Source organism: Lagenorhynchus albirostris, chromosome 2 (assembly GCF_949774975.1).
Source record: "Lagenorhynchus albirostris chromosome 2, mLagAlb1.1, whole genome shotgun sequence".
Taxonomy (NCBI): domain Eukaryota; kingdom Metazoa; phylum Chordata; class Mammalia; order Artiodactyla; family Delphinidae; genus Lagenorhynchus; species Lagenorhynchus albirostris.
In genome coordinates, this window is record NC_083096.1 from 38,083,333 (window position 1) to 38,110,492 (window position 27,160).

The 27,160-nt window shown below is 47.5% G+C and overlaps 3 protein-coding genes across 3 annotated transcripts in view; 1 reads left to right on the forward strand and 2 right to left on the reverse strand.

The window, feature by feature from the left end:
• Nucleotides 1–23,428, forward strand: TRAF3IP3 (TRAF3 interacting protein 3). The gene is given in 17 exon segments (XM_060130695.1): nt 1–129; nt 3,678–4,081; nt 5,736–5,883; nt 6,016–6,079; nt 6,357–6,381; nt 6,643–6,672; nt 6,766–6,861; nt 13,499–13,570; nt 15,857–15,997; nt 16,120–16,257; nt 18,239–18,374; nt 18,911–18,973; nt 20,463–20,522; nt 21,616–21,657; nt 21,660–21,742; nt 22,516–22,637; nt 23,232–23,428. Coding segments are annotated over 16 exon segments (1,656 nt in total). The 5' UTR covers nt 1–129; nt 3,678–3,736; the 3' UTR covers nt 23,323–23,428.
• IRF6 (interferon regulatory factor 6) overlaps nt 19,614–27,160 on the reverse strand; it is a 25,956-nt gene continuing 18,409 nt past the window's right edge. The window contains exon 8 of the mRNA XM_060130671.1: nt 19,614–20,508. Coding sequence (XP_059986654.1) covers nt 20,491–20,508 — 18 coding nt within the window. The 3' untranslated portion in view covers nt 19,614–20,490. The remainder of the gene's footprint in view (nt 20,509–27,160) is intronic.
• C2H1orf74 (chromosome 2 C1orf74 homolog) lies at nt 20,510–25,799 on the reverse strand. The gene is made up of 2 exons (XM_060130681.1): nt 25,281–25,799; nt 20,510–24,579 (listed from the first exon to the last, which is right to left on the reverse strand). The coding sequence occupies exon 2, from the start codon at nt 24,482–24,484 to the stop codon at nt 23,693–23,695; it is 792 nt and encodes a 263-aa protein (XP_059986664.1). The 5' UTR covers nt 24,485–24,579; nt 25,281–25,799; the 3' UTR covers nt 20,510–23,692.

Genomic DNA, 27,160 nt, shown 5'->3' on the forward strand with positions numbered 1-27,160 from the left:
AAGAAGGGAAATGCTAAGGGGGCCCAGAGCCATGGATCGAGAGCTTGCCCCATCAGAGACCAGAGCCGAGATCTGCCCAGGAGCTGGGATGCTTTCCTGAGCTGTTTGGGTTGGAGCCTGGGACCCAAGGTAACTTAGGAGGAGGCTTTTGTGTCCATGTTGGGGACCTCCGATTCTGGGGGGGGGGGCAAAAGAGGCTCTGTCTGCCAGCTTCCCTGGTCTGAAGGGGGAGACACTGGAGTGGATGTTGTAGTTTGAGTGTTGGGGGTTGGGTAAACAGGAAAGTGTCCCGCGTTGGTCTCCAGAGGCACAGCTCTCTGCTGCTTCCATAAGGTCAGATTAGCAGCGAGTCAGATGACTAAGGGTTCAGGCTCCCCAGTGACGGGAGGTACATTTTACAGCTCCCTTCACAGCAGGGACCCCATAGCACCAAGCTGCCTGCCCAGCAGCTTGCGTGCAGGCCCTTCTCTCCTACCTCGCTCTGAGAGCTCTCGGCTAGGAAGGCCAGAACGTTCATTCATGCGGGAGGCCATTTGTCACACACACAGCAGGGAATTAGGAGCAAAGACCGGGAAAGGCAGCAACAAAGCACTGTCAGGTGAGGGCAGCGCCCTGATCTCCCCCTGGAGCAGTGAGGACAGTCTCCCCCAGCCAATACCACCCTTTCCCAGAGCTCCAGCTGGGCCCTGTCACGCCACCAAGTGCGGCCTGGGCAGTGGCCCAGTGACCTTTCTTTGAAGCACACGGGGACCCGTTCCATTTTCTTCTACAGCCCATCTCTGTCAGTCAGCCGTCCACATGACTTCTTGTGTTTAAGCAAATCAGAATAGCCAAGACCTCCCGGAGAGCTGGGTATGATTCTACCCAGGTGTGCCACACCAAATCCTACCCAGTGTGAGAGCCTGGGGGCCTGAGAACGCTCACATCTCTGAGGAGACTTTCCCACTGCAACTCCCAGCTTGGGTAGCAAGGGCTAACGTCTGCACCCCCCACCCCGGAAACAGAGCAGGGCAGCCATGCGTTTCAGTGAACTAGTGTAGACAGAGCCCACACACTTATCTCTCCCAGACAGCCCTCTCTTCTTCACAGCAGGAGGCAGGAGGATTCTCCACAATCAAGGGATCTGCCTCGTCTACGAAGCCTGAGGGATTACCTGGAACCAAACAGGGAGGGGACCTAGTGCCCCACATTTTAAAGGTGGGAAAGAGGCAGTCCTCTCTTCTTTGCCTTTCTGCCAGGCCTAACTGAAATGGCAGTTGTATCCAGACCACAGAGTAGTCCTTTCTCCCTGTAGCCTACACCCAGAAGTCAGAGGAACAGAGCAACAGTAAATATGATTTCAACTAGGGACCAGCATCGCCTCCGTGGGGTAGACAGTGCCCCTTCAAAGAGAAAGGGGCCAAGGGAGTTGGAGGATGAGGCATTCTTGGTCCTGGAGTGCTAGGTTAGCTCGGGGCGTTTGTCTTATCGCACTGAGTCTTCAATATCCAAGATCAGTAGGACAGGAGTGATAATAATCATATTATTATAAAAAGCTAACATTTATTGTGTGCTATGTCCCAGATGCTTGACGTGCATTTTCTCTTTAATCCTCATAACCTTAGGAGGTAGGTTCCCACTTTATAAATGAGGAGACAGAGACATAGAGACAGTTAATAGCTTGTTCAAAAGCACGTGGGTAGTAGATGACAGGGCCAGGACAGGAGTCCACACAGTCTGAGTCCAGGGTCGGGACACCCCGCCTCCCCCATTTACGGCAGAATCACTAGGGCCTATGGCTTAGGACACCACAAGTATAGATTCTGAAAGTGGAGTTTACCTGCACACCCAGTCCTTCATAATTTAATATGAATGGGCCTCTCAGATCCTTTCCTAAGTTTTTAAACAAAGAAAGTGGCAGGTGAGAAGTGAGGGGACCCTACAGAGTAGGAGTGAGGAGAAAAGCCTAAAGAAAGGGGAGAGGCACCCAGGGATGAGACGAGCGGACAAGCATTGACAACCTAACAGTTCTGCTTGGGGTCAGCACTGCCCAAGGCCAGGAGATGCCCCTCCAAGCCTGGAGAGTCAGGCATTGGAGAGCGAACAGGGTCTGACTGTGTAAGACCCCCTCTCAGGGTGTGATACGACCCCACCCATGAGCCCCCGGAAGGAGTCGTATGACCAGAGAGAGAAAGAGAGGGCAAGAATCCTGCAGAGAATTCCAGACTGATCCAGGAGGAGCAAGGAACTCCAATGAAAGAGCGGAGAGGCTGCTACCTGTCGAGTCTGTTTGACTATAAATAAACCCGAAGGGCCAGTGCCAGCAAATGCCTCCTGGTTGGTGAAGCTGAGAAATCCCTTCACTGACCTCCCCGGGAACTAGATTCCCAGGGCAGTGGGTAGTGAGTCTGTGGGACAGAGAGAGGCGGCAACTGTAAGGGGAAGTCCCCCTCCCTTCTTCAGTCTCTGGGCTGACCCCAGGGACCAGAATTTCCAGTGCTCAGAATCCAGCTTAGCCATGTCCAGCCCCAACTCAGCCAAGCTACCAGAGGGTTCTGGGAGAATGAACAAATTTGCAGAAGGTAGGTGAGGGAGAGTAGGAAAGAGAGAGAAGGGCACGGAGAAGGCAGAAGGGGTGAGGGTGGGGTTATGTGAGTAGCAGGTGAGGCCATGTAGAGGGGCAGCAAGTGTGGTCTCTACTCCAAGCCTGGTTCCCTGGGGACTTTTGGTTACTGTTTTTGTTTGTTCGCTTTGGTTTCCTTTTTCTTGGCAATAGCCTTATTTACGTATAATCCACATCGTTGCTGGTTTCAATGGCGCAATCTGTGTCTGGGCTGAGGAAAGCAGACTCGGCACCATACTTAGCCCTAACAGGGAGGTGATGCTAAAAAAATGGAACCTGCCACTTGAAGAGATACTGAGCTGAAAGCTCAGTATGAAATGAGTTTTGGCCCGTGATGGGCAAGTGGCAAGTAATCAGCCAGTACGGATCTGGGTTGTCCTGTACCTCAGAGTCAGAGCCCAGTCCTGGGCCAGGAGTGGAGTGCCAAGGGACCGAGGTCAGGGCTCCATGACTGTAGGCAATAGCGTGGGGTGTCCCTCCCGAACCATGCCCCAGAGCAGGCTGGCAAGATAGCTGCTAAAGGCTAAACAGAGGACAGTGAGTGCTGGTCATAGGACTGGTAGCACGTCGAGGGGTTTGGCTATCCCTCCAGGCCTTGAGAAAAGTTGCTCACCTATGTGAGTAACAACTGGGCCAAGAGAGCAGTGAAGATTCTGGCTTTCCTTTTAGATTGGGGATCAGGGAGCCAATTTAACTGGTTCTTTAGAAGTCCCTGGAAAAGGAACACAGCCCCATCTGCCCTCCAGAAGGCTAGAAGCTTTTAGTGATTTTTATCAATTATTTCTCACGTTCCCCTAACTTAGAGGCAGGGTGAGACGTTTGGTCAAGGAAGAAGTGGCAGCCAGAGGAATCTCGCCACTTTGCAGAAGGGGAGACGCAGGCCAGAGAAGAGCAGAAATTAGTCTAGAGGCTGAATCCAGATGTCCTGAGTTCCCGTGTGACATCATCCCCTCTTCAGTTGTCAACCCACACATATGGGACGCTGTGCTATTTCTGCCCCCTCGTCCAGGAAGATGGCCATTTTTCGGCCCATCTCCTGACCCCTCCTCTTCGCCTCCCTGTTGGCACTTGGCAGATCCGGGCAGCTATTCCAGGAACTGGAAGCCAAGCACAACAGGTGCTCGGGAGGCCATCATGATCAGCCCAGACCCTAGGCCTGCCTCTGGCTTGGCCCGGTGGGCTGAGAGCTACGAGACCAAGTACGAGCGCCGGCAAGAGACCCGTGAGAGCCGCCGCTGCCGCCCCAATGTGACCACTTGCCGCCAGGTGGGGAAGGTGCTGAGGACCCAGCAGAGGGAACATCTCCAGAGGGCACGACAACAGCAGTTTTTCAGACGGAGGAACCTGAAGGTGGAAGAGAAAGGCGAGGCACAGAGCCCGCAGGCCGGGGAGCCAGGTCCCTCCAGGAGGCAAGGCCAGGCGACCGACCTCAAGGAGCCCTTGTCTTGGGCCAACAGGATTTCTTCCCCCAGACAGCAGGTGGGCCATGTTGAGAGACACAGTGCTCTGGAGGGGATGGGGTGCAGCACCAAGACAGGTGGGTGGGCTCAAGGTCACTAAGAAGTGATTTAAATGAAGTCCGTCCTTCCTCAGTCATCATAAAGTCTCCCTTAGCCACTTACTCAACAGATATCTTTGTTGTTGTGTTTTGGGGGTGTTTTTTGTTTAGCTATTTTTTTACTTTGCACTTGCCTTTTAGGAGAGAAAAGAATAATTTAAAAACAATTCCATAGCTAATTCCTAGTATTAGTTCAAATTCAGTCTATCTAGACATATCTCCTACAGCATTCATTCATCCGTCATTCAACATTCAATGAATGCTTACTGTAGGCCAGGGACACAGACCAATCTTCTTAATGTCTCCCTCAAATCACACACACACACACACACACACACACACACACACACACACACACACACACACATTTCTCATCTCTATTCTTCTGTAAGGCTGCTGCATCACCCACCTTCTCTCTTTCTCTTGGGCCATCCCAATTCCAATATCGTTCACCTAAGGCCGCATCTGGCCCAGGAAGCCCTAGCTTCCCTAGCTTCTCCAGGCCACCTCTGCTCTCTGTGGTTTTTATGAGGTTATAAATCCTCTAAGATTGTATAACTTTTAGAGGGCCCATTAGTCCGCCCTGGGAAGGAGCAGTGCTGGCAAAAGCCAGGGTACGTTGAAATGAGCTCAGCCAGCAAACCATCTGTGTCTTCCTATCCACATTGTGAGCATGTGGACAGCAGGGATGGGTCCTCCGGATTCCCTGGAAGTAACTGGTATTGTACTGTCCCCAGAGTAGGTGCTCTGTTGGGCCTTCTTAACCAGTGCATGTGTTATCCACAACAGGAGGTGCTGTTCAGAAAAATGATCCTCGAGCCCAGCTGTAAAATAAAACCAACTGTGTCCTTTCTAAGGCAAGAAGGTTTCTACGTGCTTTCGGTTGAAAAAATAATTTTAAGGAGAAAAAGAACAGAAAACACAGTTACCTAAAGAACTCTTCCTGAGCCTATCAGTTATTTAAGGTTTCTTGAGATAGAGTTAGTCTGCAGGATTAGCTGCCACATGCATTTCTTAGCCTTTTAGTGTTATGTTACAAACATAATTTTTTTTAGTTTGTAAGAAGAAAATATAAAAATAGCAAGCAAAATTGTGACAACTACTGCTACGTTCCTCCCTACAGCTGCCTAATTTACCTTCTCTTCACACAAAACCTCAACAATAGTCCAGCTGTTACTAAGAGGAAGGAAACCACCTCTAGAATAGGAAGGCACCTTGGACACCATCTACTCCAAGCTCCTCATTATACAGCCAGGAGACTGAGACCAAGAAAAGGCAGGACCTGATCCCAGATCCCCTCACTCCCACCTCAGACAGGTTCTCTTTCCGGGATCAGGGACTCTAGAGAGAGTAATTGGAGACAAGCCCAGCTCCCCATTTGCCTGAACTGAGGAGGACCAATCCCACCAGCCAGGACAAGAAAGGGCAGGAGCAGGGATAACCTTGTAGCTTTGAAGGCTTGAATGGGTTCCTTTGGTTTTCTGGACCTGAAACTTGATCACTGGCTCATCTTTCTGCAGTCAGCTGGAGAATCCTGTTCTAAGATGCTCTCAGCATCCCGCACTTGCTTTCCAGGTGTCAGGGACCAGCTCCGAGGTCTTTGCAACCCAACACCAGCCTCCCTCAGGCTCCTGGAGGGATCCGGCTGACCACATCCCCTCCCAGGCTGGGGGCCTTCCACCACAGGACGCTCCCATCAAGAAGCCACCCAAACACCACCGTGGTAAGAGCAGGGCCTTCCTCACTCACTGGGCCGAGGCATTTCCACTCGCTGGCAGTGGAGAGTCCCTATCCCTCCCCACTTCCCTCACTGCCTCTCCCATGGGTTCTGAATCACCTTATCCCTATCCCTCAGACACTCAGACAAAGGCAGAAGAAACACAGCCAACAATTAAGCACGATGCCAGTCAGCAAACCAAGTGAGTACCTTTCATGTTCCTGACCTCAACTCCTTCACAGCCCATCCATTCCTCTCTCCTAAGCTTTTACCTGAACCCTCCCCCAGAATGTGGAGAGGAGCACAAGGAACTTCCACGTCCACCTTAATTAAGAAAAAGGAAGGCCTTCCCCCCCTTCCCCATTGGCTCTTCAGAAGAGATCAGAGAAGGAATCAATACAACTGCCTCCTGACACTCTTATTTCTTTGATCCATTGTCATTTTTGTTTTTTATTTTTTTGTTTTTTCTTCTCTTCCAGTTATGGAGTTGCAGTTCTAGATAAGGTAAGAAAATCCTCATGGTGAAGGTGTTGAATCAGGTGGCATCTAATCTCCTCCAAGCTCTGACATTCTGGAATTCCATGGTAAACTCAGCTGGGATGGAGGGGTACCCTCTTCCTGGATGAGCATAGACATGGGGGCCTGGAGGGACCCTGAGTCAAGGAAGAAAGTTTACTCAGCACAAGCCAATCCTGGCTCAGGTTCCATGTTCTAGGATTTCAGGGAACCTACAATCTTCTTAAATACCTTTTTCTTTCTCTCTAGGAAATCATCCAGCTTTCTGAGTACCTCAAAGTAAGTAACATGTGAATTCTCCCTGCAGCTCCTCCATCCATCTGCTCCCTTCTCCTCCAACTTAATCTTACCCTCTTGCATTTTGCCCCCCAGGAGGCCCTACAGAGGGAGCTGGTTCTAAAACAGAAAATGGTGATTCTCCAAGACCTACTGTCTGCCCTGATTCAGGCCTCTGACAGCTCTTGGAAGGTAAGGGAAATCTTTGCTTGAACAAAGCTCATGGACTTCTATGTGTGCCTATCTCATTCTTCTTTCCATACCATCCCAGCAAGAGAAGGGGCTTTTTTGCTACTGAAGAGGCTGAAGGTGGGGGATGGTGCTAAGACCTAAAGGTCAAACATGTCACAGTATTGAGCTTGGCTCAATCCAGGGTGGTCAGCTGAGGACACCCCCAGGGAAGACCCAGAACCAAAAGAGGCAAGAGTTTCCATTTTTTAATTTGTTGGAAGAAAGAAAGGATGGTCCCAATTCAGTTAATATTACTGACTGTGATAAATGCAACTATTTTCATATGGGATTCACACCAATATTAATTCCAAGTCATCCTACACCTACTAGTCAGCCCAGACGTGAATGTCAAAGCGGGAAGGGACCTTGGAGATTAGCTAATTTTCTCATTTTGCCAATGAGGAAACTGAGTGTCAGAGAGGTCAGGTGACTAGTCCATATTCACACTTCTAGTTAGAGGCAGAATTGGAACTAAAATTCAGACCTCCTGATTTTAGTCCATTCCTTCAACAAATATTCATAAGTCATGTTCTCTACACTGAGCACTGGAAATGAGATTAATTAGACAGGGTTCCTGCTTTTAGAGAGGCTGTGGGTCAGGGAGACAGAAGCCTAAACAATGCAGACATGTGAGAAATAAATGTTTTCAGGATATAGTAGAATACAAGGAGGAATGAACGACTCCACAGAAGGGGAGAACCAGGGAAATATTTATAGTTATATTAGTATTTTCCAGGCAAATGTGGAAACAAGAACTATATTCTGGGCGGGGGATACAGCATAGGCAAAGAACCAGAGGCATGATATAGGCTAATGCAATGGGTCTCCAGCTTTTTAATCTCAGGACCCCTTTATACTCTTTAAAAAAAATTATTAAAATCCAAAGAACTTTTTATATTTACCACTTTGAAATGAAAAAAAGGAATCTTAAAATATGTATTAATTTTAAAATAACAATAGTACATAGATTACATGTGAACCTAAATTATATATTTTTGTGAAAAATAAGTATATATTTTTTTTAAAAAATAGTGAGAGGAGTGGCATTGTTTTATGCTTTTTCAAATTTTTGTTTGGTTTTGGTTTTTGGGTTTTTTTAACATCTTTATTGGAGTATAATTACAGTGTTGTGTTATTTTCTGCTGTATAACAAAGTGAATCAGCTATATGCATATATATATCCCCATAGCCCCTCCCTCTTGCGTCCTCCTCCCTCCCTCCTTATCCCACCCCTCTAGGTGGTCGCAAAGCACCGAGCTGGCAAATCTTTTTAATGTCTGAACGGAAGACAGCTAGATTCTCGTATTTGCGTCTGCATTCAGTCTGTTGTTAATACATTGTTTTGGTTGAAGCATATGAGGAAAATCCAGCCTCACACAGATATGTAGTTGGAAAAGGGAAGACCTTGCAGATCCTGGATTCCCAGGGGTCCTTGGACCCCACATTGAAACCCCTAGACTTTAATGTTCAGAGAGCATAAGCAGTTTGATGCGACTGGAGCAGAAAGCCCCGGGTGCACAGAGAGAACACACAACCTCCCAGCCTCCGTGAACATCTGACCTTACCACGTAGATGGCTGTGCTTAGACAGAGAGATGGGATGGGAGGACGTGGGACAAAACTAAGAAGTTTGCAGTGATGTCAAAGAGACTCCTAGGCTCAGCCCTCCCTCTTCATGTCGGTCACTGTATCCGGATTTAGGTGTTTATGTTCAGGGCTCCTGCTGGTTAAGGAAGTTGTTTTCATAGCTGAGTAGGAGCCTGAGACAGACAGCTGTGCCTGCCAGGTGGTTTCCGGTGCTGAACTAAACTGAGATTGTCTCATTCGTTTATTCAACAGACATCTGGTAAGTTCCAACTATGTGCTGGCTTGGGTGCTACAGGGACAGAGGTAGGGTCCTTTGTCTTTAGGAGTTCCAGTAGCAGCCAGGAAGAGAGAGACAGGTCATAAATAACTCTACTGCAGTGTGCTAAAGCTGTAACAGCACTTTCTACAAAGTGACACAGAGAAAAGAGAAGGGAGCAATTCTTCTGCCTGAGGTGGTATAGGGTAGACTCCAAAGGAAACGGACCACTTTAGCGGGGTCTGGAAGGATTGAATAGGAGTTTACCAGTACAGAAGCAGGAATGATGAAGGGTAAGAAGAAGGAAAAAGGAAAAGGGTGCTTACAGTAAAGGAATCAGAATGATTACAGGCCTAGGTGTAACAAAGCGTAGGGTATAGCAGAGTGTGATGGAAATGAAGGGACTGTGTCAGAGTAGCTCCAAAGATAAGACCGAAACGGCCTCCGATAGGTCTCTAGAATTATGGCGCTTAAACTTTTTCTGTTGAATAGGGTATCTCAAACTTAATAGTTATAGATTCCCTCTTAAAGGAAAAGTGTATATATATATATATATATATATATATATATATATATATATATATATCATGAGAATGCATGTCACCCCAGTTTGAGAAACACTGCCGCAGGCAATAAGCAGGGGAGCAGTGGGACCACGTTTTCCTCAGGTTTAAAGCCCTACGCTTAGCAGTGTCCAGCCCATCCTGAGAAGGAGCTTGTCCAGTAGCCGTAGAGTTGCACTCGCTTGGCAGCACGTTTACTAAGATAGCTGTGGTGGGACTTCCTTGGCGGTCCAGCGGTTAAGACTCCACGCTTCCAATGCCGTGGGTGCGGATTCGATCCCTAGTCGGGGAAGAAAGATCCCACGTGCCGTGCGGCGTGGCCAAGAAATAAATTAATTAATTAAATGAAATTAAAAAGATAGCTGTAGAACTGAGTTGAAAGCGATTGATCAGATCTGTGTTTTATAAACCTTATAAAAGGTTCTCTGACAACAATGAGGACCCTGGCTCCCAGTGGGTGTAGGGGTGGTGAAAGTTCTTGCAATACTGCAGGTAAGACACAATCAGAACTTGAATTACAGCCAGCGTGGTGGGAATGGGGAGGATTTATTAAGAGACATTTCCAAGGTAGACTCTGAGGGCGGTTTCGCTCCATGCTCCTGCGGGGGGCAGGAGTTCCTCCAGCTGTGGTTTTCTCCCTCCCTTCTCCCCCCACCCCCTAATATTCACCCTTTTTGTCTTCTTCCTCCCCACAAACCCCTCAGCTTCCTGTTTTTAAGAAAAATAGTCTCAGGTTTTTTCAGTTAACAGCTCTTGCGTCCCCCAAAACAAGACAATTCAACCCCCTACCCCTTCCTTGGAAAGCTCAACTTCAATGAAAAGACAGTCCCAGACTGCCGTACTTGGGAAAAGTAAGTGGAAGAATGTGGCCAGAACAGGGACTCCGATATTCAGCCAAGTTCAGGCCTTTATTTTTTTTCCATTTGGCCTCCATAATTTGAATCTCCAACTGCACATGCAGAGAAGCTCACCACAAGCTCTATTAGAACACCAGAGATCAGCTCCCTCTGTTGCCTCCACCTTCAAGCTGACTTTGGGCCTTTTGGATGTGACAGGCCCTGGGGTGCAGCAGAGACTCCTGAGCTGGCCCAGGCTTTAGAGCAGAAACAGTTCGGGCAGTAGAGAAAGGAAGCCCTCAGTATGGGGCAATACAAACCCAGAGCAGGGCACACGTGGGTTTTAAGTTCTGCAAAGTGGAAATGAGATCTTAAGATGACAGCGCAGTGGGGGATTGGCTGCAGGCCCTAAGCAACCTCTAGTAGAGCAGAGAGATAAGTGGGCTGGTGCTTCTGCAGTGAGGCGGTGGTGTTTCTGGAGAGCAGATCAGAGGCAGGGGAAAGCCAAGCAGAAGCAGGAGCTGAAGCCCTCAGACCGGGTGTGTATGGCCTCCACCTTGCTCCCTTTTACAAGCGGGGGTACTATGCTCTCTGAACCCCGGGTTCCTGGGATGCTACTGCCAAAAAAGTTCCACAATTGGCCTGTAAAAAGTGCTCCTTTCCCCATACTGTACCACTGGGCTTCATGTGGGGAGAGCTGGGGCTCAGACCAGGAAACCACATGCCCCATTTGCAACAACTTGGCTGCAACTTCCCTGCCTGCCTTGGGGAGTCTGGGCAGGCGGAGCTGTGGATCAGAGATGTTTTCAAGCCCCAGACTTGGGTGGCCCTTCGTCTCCACTGAAGGGGCTAACTGAATTGTCTTCTATTACAACGTGAATGGAAAAGTAATCTGGGGAGTGGCTAAAACACAAAAACAGTTGGAAGAGGCAAAAATACTGGATAGAAACCATACTAAGGAAGGAGAAGGGAGCTACCCAGAAAGGGTAGGAGACTGAGGGAACTGTAAGAATATTGCCTTGGGCTTGTTTGTTTTCTTCTGAAACTACCACAAGATAAACTGTCAAACTTAGTGGGTTTGAGTGCATCCTGCAAAGTAAGAGTTTAGGCAAAGGAAAATACACAGTCAGACTCTCTGAACCCGGAGCTGCGATACAGGTGGAGGGAGTTGATTTCGGGACCTGTGGATTAATAATGAACAGGCCATGCAGGGGAGTAACTTTTCCCAGTTACTCCAGAGCCCAGAACAGTGGAAGTCTTTTCCATCTGTTCTATCTGTCCCAAAGCCCTGTGGTTATTGTAGATGCCAAATCCTGACTCTCGGCTCTCACACCAGACATTATGAAAAACATTAATAGCAGGAGGCACTTTGAAAAATTATTTTTGGCAAAGCCTTTTGCTTTTGCAAGGCCCCGCTGAGGAATACAGGAAGGAAAAAGGGTGGAGGTGCACCCTGGCTTCCAGGGTTAAAAGAATCGGCCAAACAAGATCAAAACAGGAGCTGTGAGATACCACTTCCTGCCTCTCCCAGGTGCCCTGAAACTCAGTGAGGGGGACAGACCTCAGAACAGAGGCTCGGGCTTCCCTGGTGGCGCAGTGGTTGAGAGTCCGCCTGCCGGTGCAGGGGACACAGGTTCGTGCCGCGGAGCGGCTGGGCCCGTGAGCCATGGCCGCTGAGCCTGCGCGTCCGGAGCCTGTGCTCCGCAGCGGGAGAGGCCACAACAGTGAGAGGCCCGCGTACCGCAAAACAAAACAAAACAAACAAACAAACAAACAAACAAAAAACAGAGGATCCTCTGCCCTCTGGCCGTTACAGACCAGAAACGTTATAAGCGTTGGAAACGTCCAAGCCGTGTCCAAGCTGTCTCCCGACGGAGAGGGACGGTGGCGTCTCAGGCCTGAGGAGAAATGTAATTTCTAGACCTCACAAGCGTCCCACGGGGCCTGGTTGGAAAAGCCAGCGAAAGGATATGAGAACCGGTTACTGCTAAAGAGACCCATGGCCTTTCCTCTGGGAAACTGGCTCTCACCCATGGCACCTCCCCGCCCTCACCCCCTCACACACACGACCTTAAATCAGACTCAGGACTGGAGGGACAAAACCCCTACCTGGGAAAAAGGAAGATGTCTACAGGTGGAGGAAAGAATAAGGCAGCAAGGAAGCTGTCGGCTGCTCAGCAGAAATACTGCAAAACTGAGAAACAGATAACGGGCCTTCCTGCCTGTCTTTCGCCACCCCCGCCCTTGAGATTTACGTCCCTCTTGGAATGTCCAAAATGCCACTAGACAGACCCAGATCGTGAATAAATAGCGTGTGGCTCTCTGGGAGGTCCTCTCACCATCACCGTCACTACCACGCACGCATACACACGCTGCCCTAATATCCCTCCTCCCTTTCCTGCTTTCTTAAAGAATTTCTCATCTTGAGTCGTGTGTTTGTGTGTGTGTGTGTGTGTGTGTGTGTGTGTGTGTGTGTGTGTGTGTAGGGCAGGGAGGGGACTGTATTCGTTTGCTAGGGCTGCTATAACAAAGTACCACAGACTGGGTGGCTTCACCAACAGAAATGTATTTTCTCACAGTTCTGAAGGCTGGAAGTGTGAGAACAAGGTGTTGACACGGTTGGTTTCTTCTGAGGCCTCTCTCCTTGGCTTGCAGATGGCTTTCTCCTCCCTGTGTCCTCATATGGTCTTCCCTCTGCATATCCTGATGTTCAAATCTCCTCTTCTTATGAGCACACCAGTCATATTGGATTAGGGCCCACCCTAAGGACCTCAATTATCTCTTTAAAGAACTTATCTCCAAATACAGTCACCTTCGGAGGTACTGGGGATTAGGAGGTCAACGTATGAACGTTGTGGAGAGGTTAGGGGGACATAATTCAGCCCATAACAGGGGGTAAGGGAGGGAGGGATGTTCCCCCTGGGAGGGGAGACCCCTTTAGTCCGATTGGCCTTTAGAGGTAAAGGGCCATGTACTAGACTGGGAGGAGGTGCGGAGTATATAAGTGCCTGGACAGACAGGGGAGAGAGGTAATGAAAGAAGAAAAGGAGAGCTTAGAAGCTTTCCTTCAAATGGGCCCCTGCTACGATACCCTGAGCCATTTGATACAAAACCTCAAGGTACACAGAAGACTTTGGGGGCCAGTCTGATTCTTCCTTCTCCTATTACAGAGAAAGAGGAAAAGATCCTTTTCTTTCCAAACATCTGTCATCTCTCCCTCTCTCTACCTCCTGAAAGAGCTCAATTCCACAAACACTGTTTATTCTAGGCAGTAGGCTGGAAATACGGAACAAAACTCTTTGCATGCTGTATTCTGGCCCAAGCTGTGTTCTGGCTAACTCATCCCGTTTGCTCCAGGGCCAGCTTAATGAAGACAAACTGAAGGGCAAACTGAGATCTTTGGAAAACCAGCTGTACACCTGTACCCAGGTAAGCATTCCGGAGGACACTTCTAGCCCAGGAATCTAGAATTAAGGGAGAGAATGCTTGAACGTCAAGCTTACTCTCTAGAAACATCACCTGCTAGAGGTTAATGCACCCATCCCTACTCACCCAGTTCTGGCCTTTACCATTTTCACTTTGGTCTCCAATTCACCAAAACACTATCTCCATCCCCCTCTCCCTTTCTCCTGGTGTCCTTCACTTTGTACCCTAGGAAAGGAAGCCCAGCACTAAGCGCTTTGCCAGCTCCAGGGGAACCTTGAGAATACCTGGAAACGTAGGGAGAGGCCCTTGGTAAAGATTCAGCTCACCTGGATAGAACTTCACAGGCCCTAATATTTGAACAGATGAGTTGGATATTACAATGAAGTCTCGCAAAATGATTTTCATGCCATGGGCAACTTTTATCTAGCAGCAATCCCTGGGAGAAAGTAAAAGACTGTGACTCCTGGCTTTCTGTGGCATTGTTATCCAGCTCCGGTAATCTCTTGATTGGCCTGATCTTGGATTATATGAGATAGAAAAAAGTCAGTTTTCACACTCGAGAAGTGATAGATTTCTGACAGGCGGGGAGATAAGTCAAGAGAACGAGATGAACCGGCCAGACTGCTCCCACTTGATGTTAGGAAGATAAGGTGGCCATGTAGTTAGAATTTTGCAGGGGAACATAGTCTATATAGTCTATGGGTTTGCGGATCCACAACTTTTATTTTTTCAGTAATGCCAACCAAGCTCATGAGAGACTGACATATAATCCAGAATGCCAGTCTACTCGTTTTCAATGGGGGATAAAGCTGGTCAGTGACCAGCATGGTTAAGTCCAATAACCTGGACATAACCATGTATGATCTCAACCAGTAACTCCTGTATCTGGTTTCTAATGACAATTCCAAGAACATAAGACCCACTCAACATTTAAATCCAAATTTTCAGATGACTCCAAAGTCATCTGACTCTAAAGACTCTAAATGGAAATGATTTGATATTGAACTCTAAATTTGCATTATCTAGACTATCTCTTACCCAGTTGGGTAACCCAGAATCGATAGTAAAAGACTCCTGCTTTCCCAAAAATCACAGGGCATAAAAATGAAAAGCACTGGAAGGGCAAGACCCCCAGTGAATTTGCAAAGCTGCTCGTGTCTTTTTCTTTTTGATCTTGAAGCCAGGAGAAATTCTAAAAATACAAATGTATTAATTTTTAAAACTTGACTTTACTGAATATTGTTCAGATCCCCAAGCCTACAAAAATAATTTTATTTTTTTAAAAATGCTCCCTGCCTCAAAGGAGCTTACAGTCCCTTAAAGGAGACAGATGAGTCAATAGATTAGAAATATAGATACTATGTGAACACCAGTAAAACTACCTAATCCATAGAGTCGGGGGGTAGGTATGGTTGGCCAAGTTTATCAGAATTTATGATTCTAGGGCTGAATCTTGAACATGGGTAGAAGTTAACCAGGTGAAAAGTGTGGGTCACGATACTCTAAGTAGAAGAAGCTTTATGGGCAAAGGCAGAGGCCAAAAAGCACAGTGCTTAGGGGACCTACAAGCAGTTCAGCTTGCGTGGAGGCAGCATGAGATGAAAGTCTGGGCTTGTAAGTAGAAACCATGCCAAGGAGTTTGGACCTGATTCTTAGAACACTGAGAACCACTGAGAGATTTAAGCGGGTTGTGACGTGATCAGATTTAAGTTTTAGAAAAAACCCTCTAGCTGCAGGACTGAAAAGGGTTTGAAGGGAGGCAAGGCATGAAGATAATATATAGTCTCGATATAATCCATATAATAGTATTACTGGGGTCTGAACTAAGGAGGTGGCAGTAGGGATAGAGGATACAGGTACGAGCTGTTAAAGACATTGACTTGACAAAGCTTGATGTTGACCTGATTCCTTGAAGAAGGTGAGAGAGAAATCAAGGGTGATTCCCTGGTTTAGGGTTTGGGAGACTTGGTGGGTGGTGATGCTGGTCACTGAGATAGGAGCAGGTTTAGAAAGATGATTTCCCTTTGGAAATGTTGGATTTCAAGTGCCTGTGGAAGGCCTAGGGGAGAATGCCCAGCATGCCCAGGGCAGTTTTTTTATCCCCACTCACCTCTCAACATCACCTGAGGGACTCTCCCTGCCTGCCTCCAGCCTGGAAGAAGGTCCACCAGATTACTGACATCTCTGCCCTGTGGGCAAGGACCAATTTCTTTTCGTTTCTGTATCCCTGCTCAGGCTTTAGCACACAGTAGCTCAATGTGTATTTGTTGAATTGCCTCAAATTTACAGAAATACACTCCTTGGGGAATGAATAAGGTGCTATTAGAGATGGAAGACCAGAAAAACAGCTATGAGCAGAAGGCCAAGGAGTCACTGCAGAAAGTGCTGGAGGAGAAAATGAGTGCAGAACAGCAGCTGCAGAGCACACAGGTGTGGGGATGCTCCATAATCCTTGGGGCTGGGAACCCTGGGGCAGTCTGGGTGGCGAGGGAGCCAGCTACACGACCTCCTGGAACCCCCAAGGCACCACCCTCTCCTCTGATCTCCCTCAGCGGTCCCTGGCTCTGGCCGAGCAGAAGTGTGAAGAGTGGAAGAGCCAGTACGAGGCTCTGAAGGAGGACTGGAGGACCCTGGGGACCCAGCACAGGGAGCTGGAGAGCCAGCTCCACGTGCTTCAGTCCAAACTGCAGGTACCAGGCCCTGGGAGTAGGGAGGTGGGGAGGGAAGGCAGGGTTTAGGGGAGGGAGGTGTTGACAGCAGTGATGAGAGAAGCTGCCGCTGGGCAGGGGGACCCAAAGCTAATTTTGAGTTTAGCAAGGATGTCTGCACTGCTCATGCAAATGACCTAAGTGTTCATTGAAATGACATCATCCGAATGTAAAGGGCTGGGCTGGAATAGTCATCAGCCTACTGTCATGCCCCAACCCACTCTCTGCACCCCATCCCAGCAGGGCCTCCAGTTCAGAAATGCCCACTATTGGGGCAGAATAAATGTCACCAGTTTACTTACAGTTTGAGTATCAACTAACACATCTTGCCAATGTGTTTTTTAAGCCATTACAGTAGACCCTTGGCATTCTCAAGGGTTCCATCATTTCCAATCCGTGTTTACCTTGGAGAAGTTAACTCACCACCTAAGCCTCAGTTTCCACATCGGTAAAATGAGGATGATAATGGTACCTCTATCGTAGGATTGTTGTGAGGATTAGGTGAGGAAATCCATGCAAAGCACTTAGCACAGTGCCTCGCGCATATAAGCTCTCAATAGATATTAGCTATTGTTTTTCGCAGATTTTACTTACTTGGTTTGGAATTTTGAGGACCCACCTCAAAAGTGTCTCTTTATACTTTTACTGAAGCTGGGATCTGAGAATCCTAGTGTGTGCCAGTTCTAGAAATAAGATCAATTAAGTGTGAAAGTTGTTTTTGTTTGACTTGTTATGTTTTTTAACAATCTAAACCTTAATGTGTGGCTCTAAGGTGAGCAGGGAGAAAGGGGAACATTTTGAGTGATTGTAAAGAATTTGTTGGGGGGATGGTGGTCCAGATATCAATGTGTTTGAGGTTTATATACAATATCCTATTAGCAATGAAGAAGAGTGCAACTCTAGTTCAAAGTCATTAAAAAGACATTTGAAATTCCCTTATTTCCTCGAGCAGTTTGTACTCATAGGCATCATATTTGTTTATGAAGAATTAATGTTCCAAATGTAGAAAAAGGAAGAACCGATCAGACGGAGGAATGGGGGTTAAAACCATTGAAGGTTGGGCTTCCCTGGTGGCGCAGTGGTTGAGAGTCCGCCTGCCGATGCAGGGGACACGGGTTCTGTGCCCCGGTCTGGGAAGATCCCACATGCCGCGGAGCGGCTGGGCCCGTGAGCCATGGCCCCTGAGCCTGCGCGTCCGGAGCCTGTGCTCCGCAACGGGAGAGGCCCGCGTACCGCAAAAAAGATTTATCTATAGATTTCCTTTCAAATCTACTAAAAAACAGAAACCTTCGAATTTGCTTCTCGCTTTTTTTGCTTCTCACTTTTTATATTCTTATGTACAAATTATTCTTATATTGTTCTTTAATTTTTTATTTTAAAAGGCAAAGAATTTCTCAAAGGACATTAAAATTCTTTTTTTTTTTTTTAAAAAAAAAAGCCCATTTGATAAGAAACAGCAAGTGAGTCGTCGTATCACAGGAGGGAACCTCGCTGGGCGCTGCACCGCAGCCACATCTCACCCACTATTCTCTTCCTCGAATCACCTACAAGGCAACCCTCCTGAAGGCCCTTTTCTTTTTAACCTTAATCCGTTGTGAAAAATGATCCTACCCGCCTCCTCCCCCCCCACCCCGCCTCCCCCCGCCACCCCGGATAGCGTGAGAATGAGAAGTAAAGACAAAGTGAAGACATCTAGAAAAGTGATGATTCAGTATTCCTTAATTTGGGCATTTACCCAAATGTATCCCTTGTGAACATCAAAAATCTAATGCACTGTTTGCTGTAAGCGTGAGGAACAGAGCAAAGCAAAGAATTTTAAAACTTTTCCTATTTTTCCATTTCCCTAAGGCTCCTTCCAGCTCTAAAATTCCAGTTTTCTACAGTTTTCCTCTTCCTTGGGATCTGCCCCCCACCTCCACCCTAGCACTGACCTGCTTGTGTCCACCCCTCCTCCTCCTTCCAGGGAGCAGACAGTAGAGACTTACAGATGAACCAGGCCCTAAGGCTTCTGGAGAACGAGCGCCAGGAGCTGCAGACCAAGACTGAACGCCTGCAGCGGGACAGAGACCTGTGCAGCTCGGATACCCAGCACCTACAAGGTACCCTTCTCCTTGGAGGCCTCTGGCTGAAGGAGCCCAGAGAAAGGAAGCTGGGTGGAGAAAGGCTTCAGTCTTTCACTTGTTCTTTTGGTTGACTTGGCGATTTCATTTGACTTTGAGAAAAAGTCAAGGCTGTTTTAATCATCCAAGACTGAAAGTATCCAGCCCATTCCTCTAAGCCAGAACACAGCAGTCACGTGTCAAGGGCGCATTCCTAATTTAAAGGGAAAGGTCAGTTGAAAGGTCAGTTGAAATACAAGGCATAGTGAAGGTTTCCCAGTCACAGCCTCTGTCAGCTGAGAGAAGACCAAATTATGTGCACATAATGTTGTTGCTGTTGATGCTGATGAAATCCCAGGTAGTCGGGTTCTGGTTCACCTCTTCCAAACTGGGACAAGCAGAAGAAAGAGCAACTTCCACTGGACACTTGTCAGATGCCATGGGCAAGACAGCATCTGTTACTAATTTCCAGCCTCAGGGGTGAGCTCATTAAGTCTTAGGTTCGTCTATTTTGGTTTGCATTATTTCATTTTCAGATCAACTAAAGAGGTCAGAGGAGGAGAAACTTGCCCTGGTGACCAAAGTACAGCAGTTGCAGAGTAAGTCCCTTTTCCAGATTCTGAAAGTAGCACAGGTGGCTTTTTGGTGTTCTTGGGGCTCCTGCCCCATGAAAGGCACCCAAAGGAGGGATGGGGAGCCTCGTCCTTGGCATATCCTCTACCTCTGCATTTTCAGACCCTCTTCTTCTGCAGTGAGGTCATTTACAGCTCTTCACAAGTTCCACATTAGCCTCTGGGTTTTTTTGTTTCTACTTTTCTCCGCCATGTTCTCTGACAACCACCTGCATTTCCCCCAGAACTGCAGATTTCAAAACGTGTTGAGTTTTCTAAGGTATTTCTTATTTTATATATTCTAATTTATTATGTACATATGTCACATAGACCTGTCACTAGGAATGGTTCAGAAAATAAGCTCACACCACATATGCCTCAGTCCACTTCAAAATTACATGTTGAGGCCAAAGAAGAAAAGGGACGTCTCAGAAGAAAAGCAGGCAATTTCTGAAAAGCTGGAGAACCTGATTCAATTAATAGCTCACACCTTAACCTCTGACACCCTGACAGAGAAGTTTCATGCAAACAGCAATGAATATGAAAACAGCAAGGCAGCCACAGGGCTAAGGGGAAAAGAACACCAGCAGAAGCCGGGCTCCTACACAGCGGGAGCTGAATGGGCAAGTCACTTCAAAATCATGCCTTTATTTATTCAATGCATATTTATTGAGCCCCTACCAAGTGCCAGGCACCCTAGATACTCACTGGGGATACAGTAATGAACAGAGCTGGCACAGTTTCTTCCCTAACAAAGCTTACATTCTCAGGAAACACTACCGTGGACTATGGAGTTTCTGTGAACAAATGTGTGTCAGGTATTAATAACGGCTACAGAGAAAAAAATAAAGCAGGTTAAAGAGAAAATAGTTGCTATTTTACACAGGGTCATCTGGGGAAGTCTTTCTTCTAGGGTAACATTTAAGCAGAGACTTAAATGTACATAGTAGGAAAAGACATAAGGATGGTGTGTTCAAAACACAGCACCACAAACTGGGTGACTTAAAGAACAGACATTTACATTCTCATAGTGCTAGAGGCTGGAAGTCCAAAATCAAGGTGTCAGGCAGGGTTGGTTCTTCTGAGGGCTCTGGGGGAAGGATCTGTTCTAGACCGCTTTCCTTGTTTTGGAGATGGCTGTCTTGTCCATCTCTTCACACGTCTTCCATCCATCCACGTCTGTGTCCAAATTTCCCCTTCTTATAAGGACGTCAGTCATATTAGGTTAGGGCCCATTCTAATGTCCTATTTTAACTTGATTACCTCTGCAAAGAACCTATCTCCAAATAGGGTCACATTTCTGAAGTACTGGGGGTTAGGGCTTTGACATATGAATTTGTGGGGGGCAGGTGGGGGAGACACAATTCAACCAACTACAGATGGGAACACAATCATTAAGGTTCTAAGCAAAGTTCTGAAAAGATACTCTTCGCAGTAAATATGCTAGCACAGAAAAGTTCCTTGTGTTTTCCAACAGGTCTGCTTCAGAATCAATCCTTACAGCTTCAAGAACAGGAGAAACTCTTAACAAAGAAAGGTCAGCAAATTTATTTCCACAAATTCTAAGATATTGCCCTTTCCCTGTCCGCCTAGAGACAGAGGGATGGACTACATGACCTCTTGGAGTCCCACCCAGTTCTGGGAGTCTATTAGGTCAGGGAGCTAGAGGGCCATTTTAAGGACTCATCACTGGCTCTGAGAATAGTTTAGTTAGCCTCCTATCCTGAGAGGTATATAAACTGTGAAAAGGATTCCTACTCCCTCTGAAAACATATGTCTGCATTGACTATTTCAATAAACTGATTTTGAACTCAGGATTTTATGTTAATTTTTACCCTTAACTTTCCAAACCACATCCAGCTCCCCACGTAGAAACCACGTCACATGGAACAGTCACCTCACTCTCAGCCCTCAAGTCTGCTGCCTTAGCTTCCTGAGAAGAATTCATCATACATCTGGAGGGGCAAAAGCTCCTCATTTATCCACTGCACATGGCCCTCTGTTTTGTCATCACAATCACTGGGTAGAATATAAAGAAGGAAGTATTATGCCCACATACGATGGATAAGAAAATGAAGGTCAGTGAAGGTCTGTGGTCATACAAATTAAGGACACAGCTATGACCACAATCCAGAATTTCTGACTCCCAGGCCAGGGCTCTCTTCACCACGATGCAGACTGCCAGGTGGCTGAAAAACCATCTTTAACTACATGAAGATGCGTTACATGACTGCCATTCTCATCTCACCATTTTGAAACAAGGACAGAAGGAAAATGGAGTTATACTGAAGCATCCAGCAAACCTCCCAGTCTAAAAGATGTGACATGCAACCAAAGAAACTAAATTAATGAGTATTTTCTAAAAGTATCTGGCTTTAGACAGGACTAGAGATACAGACAAAAGTAAAATGCCAACCTTGCCCTCAAGGGGCTCAAATTCCCACTCTCTGTCCAGTCTGGGCAGGATCCCAATGGATGTTCTTTAAAAGTCAGAGAATTGCAATCCACACGGTCTGGCCAGGGACAGGCCCTTCCTTATTCCCTCCCGCTTAGGGCTTCTCTCAGTGTGTAGGGACCATTCCTCAGAGGTATGGGCCTCACTTTCACTGCAATTCTGGCTGATTTTTTAGATCAGGCTTTGCCTGGGTGGAGTCCAAAGCCCTCCCATAACGAAGTGGTCCAGGGAAGGAGAAGGACTGGGATTTCAGAGACCAGCTCCAAAAGAAAACTTTGCAGCTCTTGGCCAAGGAAAAGGAGGTGAGATGGTGACCTCCGATAGTAAGGGGCTCATCCTACAGTGACAGGGACACTGCTGGGAGGCAGCCAGACAACAGGCATTTCTGAGCTTAAGTTGTGATTGGGTGCCTGCAGGTATTCATTTAGGCCTGAATAAAACATCTTTGCTTTCGGGTTAACCTGTCAATCTTTTCTCTTGTTTATACCAACCCTTATTCAAGGTTTTACTAAAGAGTTACTTTTCAGAAAGTCAACCTAAACTCAAACACATTTAACAAACACATTAACTCCTCAAACTTTGTCCTACATTGAGCATCTTAAAACTTTATACAGTGTCTTTTAAATAACAAAACTCTGCCTATCTCTTCCTATCTTCCATACTCACAGAAATACGTAGCTCCTGAAGTGTTCACATGCAACTAGTTCCCAGCAAAGAGACTTGCACTAAGATCTCTTCCAGGTTGTGTGTGCTATAGGAACTTCATTTTTGTGTGTCTCCATTTACAAAGCACTGGCACATACAACTGTCACACATGTGTGATATATAATAATATGCATTATAATCAATCATTTAAATGAACACATTACAAACAAACTAGGTGAGACAGTCAGAAGGCAAACTGAAAGCTCTGAGAAAAGCTGGGAAGGGAGGATGGAGGTAAAAATTCCAAATGAATGACAGGGCAACTTACACAGGGCCCTCTCCCCTACCTGGGCTCTGTCCCTGACAGAACTGTCTTGATGACCTTGGTGGTGTTCTCCCGCAACGCCCCTCCCCCCCCGCCCCCACACAGTGCAAAGAACTGCATTCAGAATTAGACAACCTCAGTGATGAGTATCTCTCCTGCCTGCGTAAGCTGCAGCATTGTCGAGAAGAGCTGAACCAGAGCCAGCAGCTGCCTCCCAGAGTAAGAGGGTCTATCCTCCCCTACAGCCCTAGGTGATCGTGGGACGATTCCTCCTTTAGCCAAATCTTGCCCATAAAATTGTTCAGCCCCTGCCAACATCTGACCAGCCGGCCCCGTTCAGCTTGGTTTATACTGTACTGAGAGTATAGCAACCATGTAAAGAAACACTGGCTCATGCCTCCAAGCCTAATTTTCATGGAAAGCCTGAGCCTGAAGGGAAAAACTTACTACTAGCTGAAGTATGAAACGGTGTTCTTTTAGTCTATTATGAGTATAGCGGCAAGGACAGAGTGACGAGAAAAGGAATATAAACAGAATACAATTTTGCTGAGTTATTTTCCACTTTTGATTATTCATATCAGTATTGAAGTACCTGGCCCCCGCTGGCTGTGGTTCGCTGGGCCAGTGACCACTGGAAAGTGGTTTTATCCCAAGGGAGGTGGCAAAGTGAGAGAGACAGAGATATAAAAAGCTTTTTCTCCTCCACCAACCCAAGGTTTTCCACTGGGCTAGAATGGGAAGAAGGAAGATTATTTTTGCCTGCATCTTCTCTGACCAACCCATGGCCTCTTTCTCTTCTCTCCCCCTCCCTCCTCACAAAGGCAATGTGGCCGATGGCTTCTGATGCTGATGGCACTGATTGCTATAGCAGTGGCAGTGTTCCTGGCCAATAAGGACAGCCTGAAGCTCTGAATAACTGGTGACAGCTGCCTTGGGTGAAAATCAGAAGCAAGAAATTCAGTAAAAAACTCAGGTCTGGGTACTTTAATGTGTGGGTTTTTCCAACTCAACTGAGATTTCTGACTCTCATTTTTTTAACCTGCTGTAAAAATAAACAAACTTCACCTAATGGCCTCTGTTCCAAAGAACTCTGTTTATTCCTGAAGCATCCTGGTCTACTCTCCCTAGTCCAGTTCAGCATAAAAATGGCAAATTTATTACAGCATTCTTCCCTAGGTCCCCGAGATGCTTGGAATTGGCACTTGAGATGATTCCTGTGTGCCATCTCTGACCTAGAGCTGATCATTTACCGGGCTCCTTCTACACAGGAAAAGAGTTAAAGTCAGAGCGCCACAGCCGGCAGTGTGACTATCTCAGAGGAGATGCTGAGGTCAGCGAAGTCATTCTGAGTCCTACATCGAGTTCTAAGGTCCTTCTCCCAAGTGTTTAGAATGTTCCTCAAGGATGGGAACAAGCTCTCTGGGACACTAAAGGAATAGAGCAAGACTGGTGGTTGACCACGTAGCCATGAGATCCGGGCGGTGAACACCCGTAGTGGAGTCTGGGCTAAGCAGTTGTCACCTCTCTGGTTCATGTGAAAAGTATAGGGGACGGGATAGCCCAGGAGGATCCCAAACACAGTACAGAGATTCCAGTCTGAGGAACGGAGCCTGCTGCAGGAGACTGCCAGGGATTGGTTCCTCCGTGGCCCCTGCAAATGTGTGATGATCTCAGCCACGAGGGCCTTTAAGTCCTGAAGCTGGTCCAGGGAGCAGATGGAAGGGTGAAGTTGAGAGCTGGAAACATCCACAAAGACTATGGTACCAAGCAGCACCTGCTCCAAGTGCCGACACACCTGCTCCGGAAGGACAATCAGGCTGTTTTCTCCAATCTCAAGGATGTGAAGTCCCTGGGCCGGGAAGCCCAGGCCCTGCAGCTCCTCCAGATAGCTCTGGAGCTCCGCTGCCCCTGCACAGTTGCAATCATAGAGCAGAGCTGGCTTCAGTCCCCTGGCCACAGCCAGCACCTCTCCGGCTAGATGAAGGCAGACAGCTCGGGGTGGGCCTCGTCTCTCTCCCATGCCCAGGGTCTGCTGAGCAGCTGCCACCAGCAGCTGAGGACTTGGTGCTGACATGGGACCTGGCAGCAACAGTAAGCATGGCCTCCTCAACTAGTCACATTTCCCTCCCCTGGGCTGCATCTCTGAGCTCCAGACACTTGAAGAAGGGCCTAAAATCAAAGCAGTAGCAGTGGATTATTAACACCAGCTAGTGACATACCAGGAAACCTGCCAACAACTTTCCCTTAAGTCTTACAGCATCTTCCAGAGGCCATTTTCCCCTCCCTCTGCTTTGGAATGCTAACCCAGCCCAGACAAGATGGGGTCAACAATGCTATCTGATTTTTTGGTTGACTTGGCCTCCATTAGTCCCAAATTCATGTGTCTTTCTAGCCTACGCCTAGATTTATATTTTCTCTGGCTGAATTTTACCTGTTGTAATTTATTTCCTCTGATTCAAACGTTAAGGAGTTTGGGGCAGAAGGGAAGCAGGGGAGTTTTTGGCAAAATTCTGAGCATTTCACCTAAAACTGCCCTCTGAGATGGAGTTCTAGGTTCCAAATGCACTCTTTTCACTGCCAACTCCCCCTTCGCTTCCCGCCAATGGTTGTAAGAATAGCAATCTGATTAAACTAATATACACTAGAATGTGGACTACCAACCATCTCACCCTGAGACAGAAAAGTAAATAAATGAAATCGGGCAGAATTGCAAGAGGGTTGTACTTTAACTTCTGCTGGTCCCGCCTTCCCCTACTAGTGGACATCCACGGACCCCCGGACGATGGGCTCACCTCAACCCCTACACCGTTTCCTGAGCATAGTATCGTAATTTGTTAAATGAGGCAGAGGTCTCTCTCACACATACATACGTTCTTCTACTTCCGCTGCACGTTCAGGCTCAGGAACTCCTGCCAGTTTCCTGCCCGCTGCCAAGAAAGCCGCTAGGCGCCCGCCCTCTGCCACAAAACTGGAAATCCCACCCGCGTGGCCAGGTCCTTACCGCGGCGGGGCCAGGGTGGGCGAAGTCAATCTATTGCGCATGCCCAACACGTCCCCCGCCCCACTGCCTTCCTTGACGTCACCCAGTCCGCTCGCGCGCCTCGCGTTAGAACTACCCGCAGGGCAGCCCGGCTGAGTGCCGGAAGTCTGGGCGCCTGCGGCCCGGCCCCTTCCGGCCCCTTTCCATTCTTACGCAGATGTGGGCCCCACCCGTCTGCGTAGGAATGGAAAGAGGCGGGTGAAGCTAGTATCCCGCCGCCGCCCGCCCTCGGCTCCGCCGCTTGCCCTCCTTCTGTGTTAAGTCCAGTGTCCCGTTTGACCCGGAAGGCGGAAGCAGGGCACTCGACGCAAAAGCACGCTTTGATTCGTCTCTGGAGAAATGTACTTTCCCCTCCAAACGAAACTTATCTCAAGACAAGCGACGTGTTTTGCATAATATCCTCACCTGTGGGTGCTGGAAAGTTTTTTGTTTTTTACTTTGACCTACCTAAATCCTGAGAGGCTGAATTCCGAGAAGTGGGTGGACAGGTGTCCTGGCCAAAGTTTGTCATCTCTAAGCAGGGTGTGAAGTGCATGAGTATTCACTCCGAACAAATGTGTGCTAGGTATGCTTCTGGGCGCTGGAAGTATTATTACAGCGTAGAAAACAGACAAAAACCCCACCTTCTTGGAGCTCAAATTGAGGAATTCAGTTTGCTGACTTCACATGAGAAATGAGAGGCAGAGGTGCAGAAGCTTTTCAGGTCATTAGGAAGAAAACGTTATTTCACTGAAAAGTTAACTACCAGTGATATGACCCATACCACGAAGGGAAAGAATTTCTTGAGAAAATTCGTATCTGAAGAAATAGCCCAAATTTATTGATACGTGGGCAGGGCAGAGGCTAAGGGAACTGCAGTCACCTACACTGGAAGTTTCACTCCTGGGTGTACCTTGGTGGCATCTTCAGACTGTGAAGAGACCACTGTAGAGTAAAGGTGGGGCCAGCCTGGAAGGAGGTCCAGCTTGTAGGGGCTCCCACACTAATGTGGAGCCAGAAGCAGAGCAGAAACTAATTTTAGAATTTTTTCCATCCCCATATTTACTTTATTTTCCCATGGTAGTTAGCAATCAGTTTCCGAAATGAAGGACGTATTGAGTTAATGCATTTATTCTAACAATAAATATTTGAGAACATACTATGTACCAGACATTGTGCTAAGGGCTGACAGCAAAGTCCAAGACAAACAGTCCCTACCTCCAGCAAGTCTGTAGTCATGCAGGACACAAACTGAGTAATTACAAGGGAATTGATTACTCTGAAAGAGGAACTATAGGGTGCTATGGGAACATATAGCCAGGGACCTAATTATGTGAGCAAGGGACCAGTCCAGATCCAACATTTGCCCTCCCAATTTACACCTACAGCTAATCTAGTTTAGCGGGGTGGACAGTGAGAAAATGAAAAGCTGGGGACACCACCTAACTCCCTTCTCAGTCTTAAGCAAGGTGAAGGCAAGGAAGTAGAAAACACCAAGGGAATGAGTGGTGTAGCCACCAAAGAAGATAGCAGACTGAGTCTCCAAGAAAGGACACCTGGCATCAGGACCACAGAAGGAGCACTGAGGGAGATCAGTGCAGAGCCCTGCATGCACTCTCCCAGTGTTCTGAAAAGGATAAAGAACAAGGAAGAAACTACACTACTGGGTTAAGACTACATAAAACCACTCATCCATTCCTCTAACATATTCATCAGCTTTTCATTACAATC

What these genes read in the sequence shown, in the direction of transcription:
- C2H1orf74 (XM_060130681.1), bottom strand. Translation starts at nt 24,484, where the DNA reads ATGTCAGCACCAAGTCCTCAGCTGCTGGTGGCAGCTGCTCAGCAGACC.